The 11947-nt window shown below is 39.1% G+C and overlaps 1 protein-coding gene across 1 annotated transcript; it reads right to left on the reverse strand.

Moving 5' to 3' along the window:
• Positions 1–632: 632 nt before the first annotated feature.
• LOC125905953 (uncharacterized) lies at positions 633–10196 on the reverse strand. The gene is made up of 7 exons (XM_049604289.1): positions 10192–10196; positions 6335–6533; positions 4185–4310; positions 3491–3568; positions 3250–3351; positions 3086–3172; positions 633–929 (listed from the first exon to the last, which is right to left on the reverse strand). The coding sequence occupies exons 2-7, from the start codon at positions 6504–6506 to the stop codon at positions 682–684; spliced, it is 813 nt and encodes a 270-aa protein (XP_049460246.1). The 5' UTR covers positions 6507–6533; positions 10192–10196; the 3' UTR covers positions 633–681.
• Between the last annotated feature and the right edge of the window lie 1751 nt (positions 10197–11947).

The following is an 11947-nucleotide window of genomic DNA, read 5'->3' on the forward strand; positions in this document are numbered from 1 at the left end:
CTTAGTGAGGACCGAGTAAATCGACTGACAAAGTGAGGACCGGCCTTTCTGCTTTACCTATCAACATGAAAATAGCATTTCTGGACAGTAGGTGGCACCCTTACCCTATACACCCCTTCAGGTTTTGAGAAACACAAAGTTTTCAGAAAAAGTTTTTAACCAACAAAGTGAGGACTGGAAACTTAAAGTATTTCACTGGGAATATTAACTGAGATATGCTTACTACAGGTTTATTGAGGCCAAGTTTAGCATAATTGCATACTATGATACTCTCTTTTACACATTTTAACTTCATTTAGTGATAGTAAAGTTGCATACTGAATATGCAATAATGAAATGTTTAATTTTAGACTCTGCAATTCTGAATAGCCATTTTTATTATTCATAAATTTATTATGTAAGGAGGCAAATACAACAGAGGGTCTTGTTGCTATTTGACTGCTGAATCTTTATGAACAGGAAAATGGAAGATTATTTGTCAAAGACAGAAACACAGCTAGTGTAAGCAAGCACATAACTGTTAATTTTATTGCAAAAATTGCAATGAAAAACTCAACAAACTGTTGGTAAATTGATCAATAGAAACATGGTACTTATTACTGCCAACTCAATACAAAATTTGAACACTGGCAGCTTGTAGCCAGCAGACTGGATCTTAAAGAACATATCTGCATCAAATCTCTAAACACTAGAGAAACATGAGTCATAGACCCCCAGCATTTTCTCCACTTTAAGAATTTCGTTATAGACACAGTATTTAACATCCTTCCATGTTCTGGTGCTAAGCACTGGAGACTCTTTCTCGATGCAGAGCAGGCAGTCATTCTTTGCTGGTACTTTCCTGAGAGCAACAAACCGTGCCATCCTTCGCTGGACTGCAGTCCTCTCCTCAAAAGACCAGCGTCGCCTTGTTCGCACTTTTGGAACACCTAAAAATAAGAAAACAGGGTTAACTGTTGGGTAGGTTCACTATTTTAACCTCTTGACTCCACCCCCATTTTGTAGCGAAAACACCTAAAATGACATACCCAAATTAAAATGACTGTGTAGCTTCTGAACCGCTCTGACTACATGCATGCATGAGGTCTTGCCAGAAAGAAAACTCCCTGAAGTTTCTTGTGAAAGTGTCAGAAACACACTAGGTGATACAGAGACAGAGTAATGGGCCTCTGAAGTCAGTAAAAAGTTGAAGATTTTGCCTAAAATAAAATAAAAAATCATTTTCAGGATGAATAACTGTCTGTGGCTTCATCTGAGTGAACATTCATCAGTGAACATTTGTTTCAAGTTTGAAGAAAATTGCTCAAAGTATGACCATTCTACAGTGTTTTTTCCATGAAAAGATCCAGGCAGAGCCCCAAATGACAAGTTGGTCATTCTGCTTCAAAACAGTACTGTCAGTGATCAAACAACACTCAGCCAGCTTCAAACATTGTACCTTATTGAAAATCAGGTGTGATTATGATAGCTGATGTTGTTTATGACAGAAACACCATAAAATATCGCCAAATAAAGCCATATGAAACGTGAAAGTTATGATCCCACTTTCTAGACAGTGTATCTCAGCCAAAAATAGGGTTAGGAGTGAGACTCTTACCTTTTATAAAAGATCTAAGTCTCCACTCGCCGCTCCACATGAGATCGCGAGTAATCCTTTAACATTTTCTCTCGAAAAACGGCATGACATGACTTGTCACCACTCACTGCGATTTTTGGACTTCGTGTATTTAGGCTGCTCTGATGCAAAAACCATAAGGAATAAAAGAAAAATGATGCCGGATTCAGAAAGCAGAGAGCTTCCTGTTTCCGGTGACAACAAACATCACATGGTTTGATGACATAGTGCGCCTAGGAGATACCATTTAACAGAGGAGAGAGGGAGGGCGAACGCCGGTGTCTGAACGGAGTTAGAGAGGTTAAACTCAGTCTTTCTTAAAACGGTGTTTACAACATGGATATAAAGCCATTTGAAGTGAATTCAGTGTTTTCTGCCAAATGTTGATTCTGATGATGAAGAGTTATCATCTTGGATGAAGGGATTCTTGACCATGATTTGGCAACTCATAACCTCCAACTGCATTAAGCCCTGTTGACGAACTGCAGCCCTGAAGTAGCAGCAGTGGAGGTTGTTAAGTTTGATGGTGAATCAGTAATGATAAGTATCTATGCTTTAAATTAATATCAGTAATTACATTAAAATTATACTGTTTAAGTGCTTATTTGCTGAGCAAACAGCGGATAAAGACAGCAGGCTCCTATTAAAGAAAAAAAAATTAAACCTAATAGCTGAGCTAAGATAATAAGGTTCTGTAATCAATCCAAAATCGATCCTCTTTGAAATAAGTATGACAAATATTCATTATTCCTCCTCTGTGGGGAGTGGATCAAGAGCAGAGTTGTTACTGCATATGGGTTATTGAGACATATGCGTTATTTAAAAGTTTAATAGGCCACAGCATGTCAACTGTTTTGTTTAATGCCAGGCTTTGTTTTATTTTGAAAATCCTCCCAGCTACAGCCTTAGCAACACCGACAGCTGTTGAGCTGTAGACTCTCAGGTAAGCGCTGATGCCCTCATGAAACATTTTAAGTTTAAGTTCAGGGGCTGAATAATATCAATATCATTTAAATATGAGATTGAGTATTGTTGTGGCTATGTCATTGAAGTCTGCAGTTGTGTTGCCTAAATCAAAATCAAAGAGCTACAGAATCTCAGCTGAGATTTCAACAAAGCTCATGGCAGATCCATACAGGGGATAAGTTATTATGTGAGTGGGAATCTCTTCTCTGCTTGTTAGAAGCTTTGTTTTCAAACCAGAGTAGGTACATGGCTAGACAAACAGCAAAATATAATCATGTAATTAAACCTTTTTAATCATGAATTATAAAAGTCTCATCTCCTCATAAATTCATAATTTTATCAAATTTTGCATTTTTACCTGAAATGTATAATTTTCATGTCATAATTGTGACTTTTAATCTTTGTATTTAATGACATGATTAATATCCTAGTCGATCAAAACCTGATCCCAGTGACTTGAAATTTCATCTGAGAATGTACCTATCTTATAGAAATTCATCTTACCGTCATCATTGTGTTGTGTTTTATTTGCAGTCTTCTTAAGTCTCTTAACAGTTGGTCTTCTGGATGAGACGTTTTGCCTCTCTCCATCTGAGAAATATATATTAGCTCAGTGAAAGAGTTAAAGATTCAATTTCAGAGCACAGGTGTATATTGCCTGGACTCACCATCATCAGCAGCAGCAGCAGCATCAACATGGTACTTTCGTTTAGCTGCAGTTTTCTTTACACTCTTCTGTCTTGTGGTGTTTGTGGGTTGCTTGTTTCCATCTGACAAAGGACACATCAAAACAGTTAAACTGTTGTCAGGTCTCAGATGCTACATATAATCATGTTTTCTTTAAGCTTAAATCTTGTTTTGCATCTCAGATTTTGAGGTTGTGTTGGACTTTGCAACACCAGAACTTACCCTCATCATCATGTCTCTGTGCTTGCTTTCGGCGCTGAACACGAGAACTTGTGGGGGATGGATGTGGCAGAGCTCCATCTGTAAGACAGTGGATGTTAGTATAGAGATATCTTTTGACCACATGATTTGATCCATAGTGAGCTGGTTCCAAAAGTATCATAAATATAGATCATTTCTGAAATATGTTTAGGCCCAGACCATTCAGTGACCTGTAGACAATAAGTCAAACTTTAAATTTAAATGTGTATCTGACTGGATGTCAGCATCAAAACCTGACAACTGATGTAATGTCCTCTTTTCTATCTAATGTTCACAACACCAGGACTTACCTTCATCACAATCACTCTCCCATCATCATCATCATCATCATCATCATGTCTCTGTGCTTGCTTTCGGCGCTGAACACGAGAACTTGTGGGGGATGGATGTGGCAGAGCTCCATCTGTAAGACAGCTGATGTTAGTATAGAGAAATCTTTTGACCACATGATTTGATCCATAGTGAGCTGGTTCCAAAACAGTCATAAACATTGAGCATTTCTGAAAAATATTTAGGGCCCAGACCATTCAGTGACCTGTAGACAATAAGTCAAACTTTAAATTTAATTGTGCATCTGACTGGATGCCAACATCAAGACCTGACAACTGATGTAATGTCCTCTTTTCTATCTAATGTTCACAACACCAGGACTTACCCTCATCACCATCACTCTCATCATCACCATCACTCCCATCGTCATCATGTCTTTGTGCTTTCTTTCGGTGCAAAAGAACTTGTGGGGGACGAGAACTTGTGGGGGACGGATGTGGCAGAGCTCCATCTGTAAGACAGCTGATGTTAGTACAGACATATCTTTTGACCACATGATTTGATCCATAGTGAGCTGGTTCCAAAACAGTCATAAACATTGAGCATTTCTGAAATATATTTAGGGCCCAGACCATTCAATGACCCTTTCTATCTGGTGTTTACAACACAAAGGCCCAATCCCAATTCCTATCTTAACCCTCAATCTTAACCCACAGTCTCAAAAATCCGTGCTCCCGTGAAGTGCTAGTGCTGTCCCAATTCTCAGAGTGTTGAATTGAGGGTCAAGAATAAGGGCTGTATGGCCCTCACTTTTAAGATTTTCCAGGACCACCCTTGCTGGTGAGATCTATCCCAGAATCCTTTGCGTATCATCCACTGAGCCCAGCCAAACCCGGCCGAGTACAGACGATTCAGTCAATGCAAGATGGTGGTGACAAGCGTAAGGAAGCAGAGTTATTAATGTGAGTATTTTCCTTGTTAATAGTTGTTTTAAAATTATGATAACCATTGTATTATCTTAGTTTAATGTCATTTTATGGTCTATAGACCTCTTTGTAGCGTATCACACATATTTTTGCTCGCGGGTGATGGCTTGCCTGCCCCGGTTCTCTGATAACCGAGTATACTGTCATTCAGTTACAAAAAGTCATTTTTCTCAGTGATAATGTAGTTGTTAAGTTGTTTTAATATACGTGAAATGTTTGCATCGACATTTTTGTAAGATGACAGGACGGTGTCATCTCCTGTAGCCGTAGAGTCTGCAGCTGGTAACGTTACAGCTGCAGGTTAACGTTAGTCAACGTATTATCTGGTGACTTTCCGCTGAATAAGTTACGTCGGTTGTTGTGGTACAGCTTATTTGGTTAAATATCAACTTAAAACCCAAAGAGTGAAATGTTAACGTGGATGAAATTCACCATATAACACTTGTGTGACTGTGTAAACAGCCTCACCAGTTCTGCTGGATGTTAACCATTCATTGTGATAATACTTGCAATACTGCATGAAACTAAACTAATAACTTAACGAATACCTGACAGGTAGCCCAAAAAAAAAATATAAAAGAAAAGAAAGTAATGCTGTTATCTCTGTTCCATTTCAGGGCCACAAGACAAAACACAAGCCCTCATTCATTTCAGGGCCACCAATGAAGACAAGTTTACAAAAAGCAAGCAGGCTCCAAAAAAACCTATGGGAGTGAGTAATTTGTAACTTGTGAACTGTTCATATTCATAACATAATTCTCAGTCACAATGGCAACTGTTCCCCTAGTGATCAAGCATTCTGTTTCAATATGAAATCAGCACAGCTGCAGACGGCATTGTCGAAGATTGTTTGGTAACTGTACATTTGTTTTGGAGCTGCGCCTAGTATATTCGTTGCAACATGTATGTTCTATTTTCACTACTGTACAAAGATGTGCCGTTTGGATTTTATGATGTCAGCATTTCAAAACAAACACAATTCCATATCATTAATCTATTTATTATCTTAGTGAAATTCCATACTCATAAGAGAAAATTTTGTAACAGAAAAAACTTGTACGCAATTTTTATGAATGAAATGCAGCAATACTTAGAAACCGTTCAGCACTCCACAAACTCCAAAGCTATAAAGACTCGGAAAATATGTAAACAATTTAATTGTTTGAGCTACTGAACTTTTTTTATTTATTTATTTGTTTATTTTATATCTCTTTCTTTTTTCTTAACCCTGGCATATTTGTTCTGTTCATGTCTGTCACTGCTTGTTTTGTACAAGAATTGAAATAAAGTGTTGGAGAAAAAAAAACTTGTTGCGTCTTTTTGTCAACAACTACTGATTAATGATACTGATAATTCACAGAGTGGACGGAGTTTTGGCATATTGCTGCCCCCGATAGTCTTAAGACGTATTTGCCTTTGAGGGGTGTCCCATTTTAAAGTCACAAGATAGCCCTTAACACTTGGTTTTGAGGGCTGGTGAGATTGAGAGTTGAGCTTCAAAATTAAGATTGAGGGTTAAGATAGGAATTGGGATTGACTCAAGACTTACCCTCAGCACCATCATCATGTCTTCGTGTAGTCACAGCTTTCCTTCTTTCTTCTTTCCCATCTTTAGTCGAGGGTTCCTTTGAAGGTTCCACTTCCTCAGGGAGCACCTCAGGGTGAGTGGACGATGAGGACTGGTGATCTTTGCCAGATCCGGTGTGGCAGAATAAGTCCATCGCATTAGAGAATTCCACCTTGGTGGCCTTTAACAGCAGTGCAGAAAAACAGAAGGAAAAAAAATTATTCACTGATGAGCACAAACAGCAAAGACTCTGAATCTCCTGCAGGTAGCACACTGACTATGCTAACTATCACTTATCAATGATAAAGTCAGAATCATTATGAACCACACAAATAAGGGTATGGATGAGATAAAAGTAAAATGTACTCAGCTGGTCAATGGCTTGGCCCAAGTTTAAATCCATTTCTATAAGCCTTGTTTAATCACTGTTATTTTTTTGTCAATATAATTTTAGCAGTGTTGTCTATGAGAAATAATTAACTGCAATTCAAATGCATTTCGATTACCTTCATTTTCAGCTCATTACCTATAAACCACAGAAATGTGAAGGGTTACTTCATTGTAGGGATGCACCGAAACAAAAATTTGTGGCCAAAGCCAAATAAAATGAAACATTTGGCTGAATACCAAGTACCGAATACCAAATACTAGGGATGCACCAAATATATTCGGCCGAATATTGCAAAAAAGCAGACATTCACGCACGTCGCACTGTTTGTTTTGATCAGAGAGTTGAGATCACACTGGTCGCTGCAGTGTTGGTCATAAATCACTGTGTGGTCCTGTACACTGGCAGCAGTCATGATATGATATATTTTGGCAGCTGGATATAATTGTACGGGCCTGAGTTTGACATGTCTGCTCTTCTGATTCAGTGACAGGTTGTAGGTTGGTCTGTCTTTACCAAATTCATGAATGTAATTGTGCTTCAACACTCAAGTGATTTAATTTTATATTTTGATTGAAATCTCAGAGCCTCCTTCATGAAGCAATGTTTTGATGAGTAAACAGGCTGTTCAGTCACTTCATAATCTCCTTCTGAATATCAGAGCATAGAGCAGCAGTCTTTGATCAGAGATAATGTAGATTAAATAAACTGTTGTTGATATTGTGATTATTGTTTTGTGTATGACATGACAACAACAGCAGCAGCAGCAGCTAGAGGAGCTGTGAGAACAGCTGACACTAGGACCTGAGAGTGAAGTAAACAGGGTACAGAAAATATTCTGAGGTCATTTCGTCTGTTTAGTCATTCTACTGTATTAACAGTCACTGTCCTGATCTACCAGCTCTTCACTATTCTTGGTGCATTATTGGATCTGGATTCTTAGATAGCACCTCAGTCTTATTAATCTAGACTAGTGCTGAGTGCTGCTTTCAAACTTAATATAAAGTCTCCATGGTGTAAAAATGCATGAAATCTGTAATTAATATGGGACAATTGTGTGGGACAGACTAGGAAGATAATTCATTTTTCACTTATTCTTTGTTTGTGTAGGCAATGTTTTTACAGTGTATCTCACAGGTATCATGATACCACAACGAAAATGAGGCAGATGTGCCTTTTGTCATTGATAAAAGATAAATCACTTTTCTATAATACATCAATGATATTTCAATGGAATAAATTACTTATTGACTTATTCATACTTCAAAACAGCATCAATAAGTGATTAACATAGGGGATCAAAATAAAATAAATAAATGAAATAAGAATCAACCAGCCACCCTCCTCCTGACAAGTAAAGAACAGTCCCTTCATAAGTAAAGAACAGTCCCTAAAGTGGTGGAGGTTTGTGGACCGTTAACTGCCACAAAGAGAGAAATGTGAACGGCTCGTTTCCCCTCTGACACGTCACATACTTGTGTGCCGCCACGGCTCGGCTGTTCAGGTACTACTGGGCAGTCATGACACCAAGAAGAGGACATTATTGGAGCCGGACTTCTCCGTCGCCGGTAAGCCTTATCTTGCGCCGCAAAGCACTATGGCTGCCGTATTTGACAGGAATACATTCCTGTCTGTGTCTGTGACCCACAGCTGGTGGGATTCGCCTTTCATTTCTGCTGCTGGTTTAAACACTGTACTCAGTGTGCTGAATGATTTATTTTGGTCACACAAAACTATTTTTAGTCGCAAATGTGCGATGACGGACGGAGTAAAACATCGCCACACTGCCGACATTTTACTCCGTCTGTCACCGCACGCTGTTTGATTGCGTTATCAAAACACGCCGCTATTATTTGCCCTTGCTTTTCACTTATTCCACCGAATACCGAATGTGTGGGGTTTTTTGCAATATTCGGCCGAATATAATCAGTTACCAAATATTCGGTGCATCCCTACTTCACTGTCACCCATATTAAAGTTCACCTCTAAAATGAATCTTCTAAATATTACTTGGTATTTAATACATGAAGGTGGATGCCAGATTCTGTGAGATACACTGTAAAAACATTGCCACTACACAAACAAAGAATAAGTGAAAAATGAATTATCTTCCTAGTCTGTCCCACACAATTGTCCCATATTAATTACACAGATTTCATGCATTTTTACACCATGGAGACTTTATATTAAGTTTGAAAGCAGCACTCAGCACTAGTCTAGATTAATAAGACTGAGGTGCTATCTAAGAATCCAGATCCAATAATGCACCAAGAATAGTGAAGAGCTGGTAGATCAGGACAGTGACTGTTAATACAGTAGAATGACTAAACAGTCTTAATGACCTCAGTATATTTTCTGTACCCTGTTTACTTCACTCTCAGGTCCTAGTGTCAGCTGTTCTCACAGCTCCTCTAGCTGCTGCTGCTGTTGTTGTCATGTCATACACAAAACAATAATCACAATATCAACAACAGTTTATTTAATCTACATTATCTCTGATCAAAGACTGCTGCTCTATGCTCTGATATTCAGAAGGAGATTATGAAGTGACTGAACAGCCTGTTTACTCATCAAAACATTGCTTCATGAAGGAGGCTCTGAGATTTCAATCAAAATATAAAATTAAATCACTTGAGTGTTGAAGCACAATTACATTCATGAATTTGGTAAAGACAGACCAACCTACAACCTGTCACTGAATCAGAAGAGCAGACATGTCAAACTCAGGCCCATACAATTATATCCAGCTGCCAAAATATATCATATCATGACTGCTGCCAGTGTACAGGACCACACAGTGATTTATGACCAACACTGCAGCGACCAGTGTGATCTCAACTCTCTGATCAAAACAAACAGCGCGAGCATGCACGTTACTGCACGCGTGTTCGTGAGTCTGTTACCTATGTTTGTATCAGACACGTAGCGACAGACGAGCAGCTGAGTCGCGCATCAGAGAGAGAGAGAGAGAGACATAGAGCGTAAACACCGTGAGCGAGCGGTGATAGAGAGTCACCGGTGAACCGGAGAAATTTAATGATCGTTTCACAGCGTTAACGGAGGCACGAAACACACTCACAACCCTGCTGTCAATCACGTATCATCTGACTGTGTCTGTATGCGCTGCGTTTGAGAGCGAAACTATTTCAATAAATGAGTAAAAGGTGCCAGTATTGTTACATTTTCAAAGCTCAAAACAGCCTTTGTGGTGACTTAAAACACTGAATACATGACGTTTATTTGTGATAAAAAATAAAGAATGCTTCCTCACAGCTCCTGTTAGCCTCCTGTTAGCGTCGTGCTAGTTATGCTAAGTGCAACCCGGCTAGCATGCCCCCACACGAAGCACGGACGGTAAACTCGTTAACTCAAACACATTTCATCACCGCACGTCACTCACAGACTCACAGACTCACAGTCACTAATAGTTAGATTAAATAAAATGGCTTACCTCAGCGTTAGCAACGATGAGCTCACACTTTCGGTGGTCGGTCCTCAGTTTGTCGGACAAATGTCTCCACGCAGTGCAGGAGCTGACGAGTCTGTGTCCTGACCTGAGCTTCACCTTGGCACTGGAGCTCACGGAGAGCTCTGATTGGCTAATTGGTAAGGGGCCATTACTGCGGTGGGGGAGGTGAGCAGAACAGACTCCTGACTCCTGCTCAGCAAGAGAGACTTGGCTGAAAGTTTCTGAAGGCCTTTAGGACTGTCTCTAGTTCTCATTAAATATCATATAAAATGTTATCACATTTTCACACAAGTCCCCAAACCAGACAAAAGTGTCCAAATTAAACAAGCTAGACCCAAACATTTATCCCACAAGATTGGGGGAAAAAAAAAACTTTTTTTTTTTTTTTTATAAAAATAATAATAAAATTGTGCAAATTGTGATTTGTGATATTGGGCTTTATGAATAAAATTGATTGATTGATTGATTGATTGAATAATACTGTACTTTTTTAGTTTCACCAAAGCAGAGAAAATAGAAGAAAATGTTGTTCTCATGCTGGTGACACACCTCAACAAAGTAAATTGTACATATCTTGAGAAAACAGGAATATAGAATATAAAACTATAATCTAGATTTTGGGCATTAACTATTTACTGCTTAGATAATATGTTACTTAGGAACAGACTAATATACCATGTTTGTGAACCATATCAAAAATTGTTTGCCCACTCAGTGACCCCTTACATAATAATGTGCTCCAGATTAATTCAGAATCTTCTTATAATATTACATGATGAAGAACTGATCATAAGGTCCCCAGTGCATCTGTAGTAACTGTCTTGTGTACCCTGAATTCAGGCATCATATTGGTTATTTTGCATTATTGCTTCATGATTATCTTAACATTACTTACCACCCAAAACACCTAATAAATGACTATTTGTTACCAGCAATGTATTTGGTTAGAAAATCAGTAGCTAAATCCACTTTATTGACTTGGATTAATGATGACATCTGCTCTGTGAAGAGAGATGGAGGATGGCTCAATGGAAACCAGTGTCTCTTCCTGCGTCCACCGATGCGGACCACACTGAAAATTTCATGTGAATGAAATGATGTTCCAAAACTGAGGCCATTCTAGTCGGCATTGCCCACCAGGTCCGAACTTCCACCATCACCAGCATCACCTTCTCTGGTCAAGACATTCCACTATCTCCAGTCACCAATCTTGGTGTAAAAATGGATCCTCCCCTCACTTTCAACTCCCACATCCAACAACTCTGTAAGACCTCATTTTACCACCTCAGGAACATCGCCAAACTCCATCCATCCATCACTCACTCTGGCAGATGCAGAAAAGCTGGTCCACACCTTTGTCTCCTCCAGGCTGGAATATTGCAATGCACCTCATCAGGATCCCTAGCAAGAGCATTCAAAAGCTCCAATACATCCAGAACAGCGCTGCTAGGGTCCTGATGAGGGTGCGAAAATTCACACCACTCGAAGGAAGACAATGTTATGTCCTTCATCACCCATGTGATTTTAGAAGACGGCGTTTGATCATATTTTATCTTAGTATATCAAGTGTAGCCTACACCATAAACTGTCATTTCCATTTCCAGCCTGCCATATAGATATATATGGAACATATAACGTGGGCAGGGGGGAGGCTTATGGCTGCTGATCCCCTGCCCATCAAATTCCCTGTCAATTCACCGTCAATCACTGTTTACTATTGCTATTATGCTAATAGGTG

This window comes from Epinephelus fuscoguttatus, linkage group LG18 (genome assembly GCF_011397635.1).
Source record: "Epinephelus fuscoguttatus linkage group LG18, E.fuscoguttatus.final_Chr_v1".
NCBI classification, from domain to species: domain Eukaryota; kingdom Metazoa; phylum Chordata; class Actinopteri; order Perciformes; family Serranidae; genus Epinephelus; species Epinephelus fuscoguttatus.

Coding starts and splice junctions, on each gene's coding strand:
- LOC125905953 (XM_049604289.1), bottom strand. CDS start 6,506: ATGGACTTATTCTGCCACACCGGATCTGGCAAAGATCACCAGTCCTCA. Junction 3,569..4,184: donor TGAGAGTGATGGTGATGAGG/GTAAGTCCTGGT, acceptor ACTGTCTTACAG/ATGGAGCTCTGCCACATCCA. Junction 930..3,085: donor AACACAACACAATGATGACG/GTAAGATGAATT, acceptor TCTTATTTTTAG/GTGTTCCAAAAGTGCGAACA.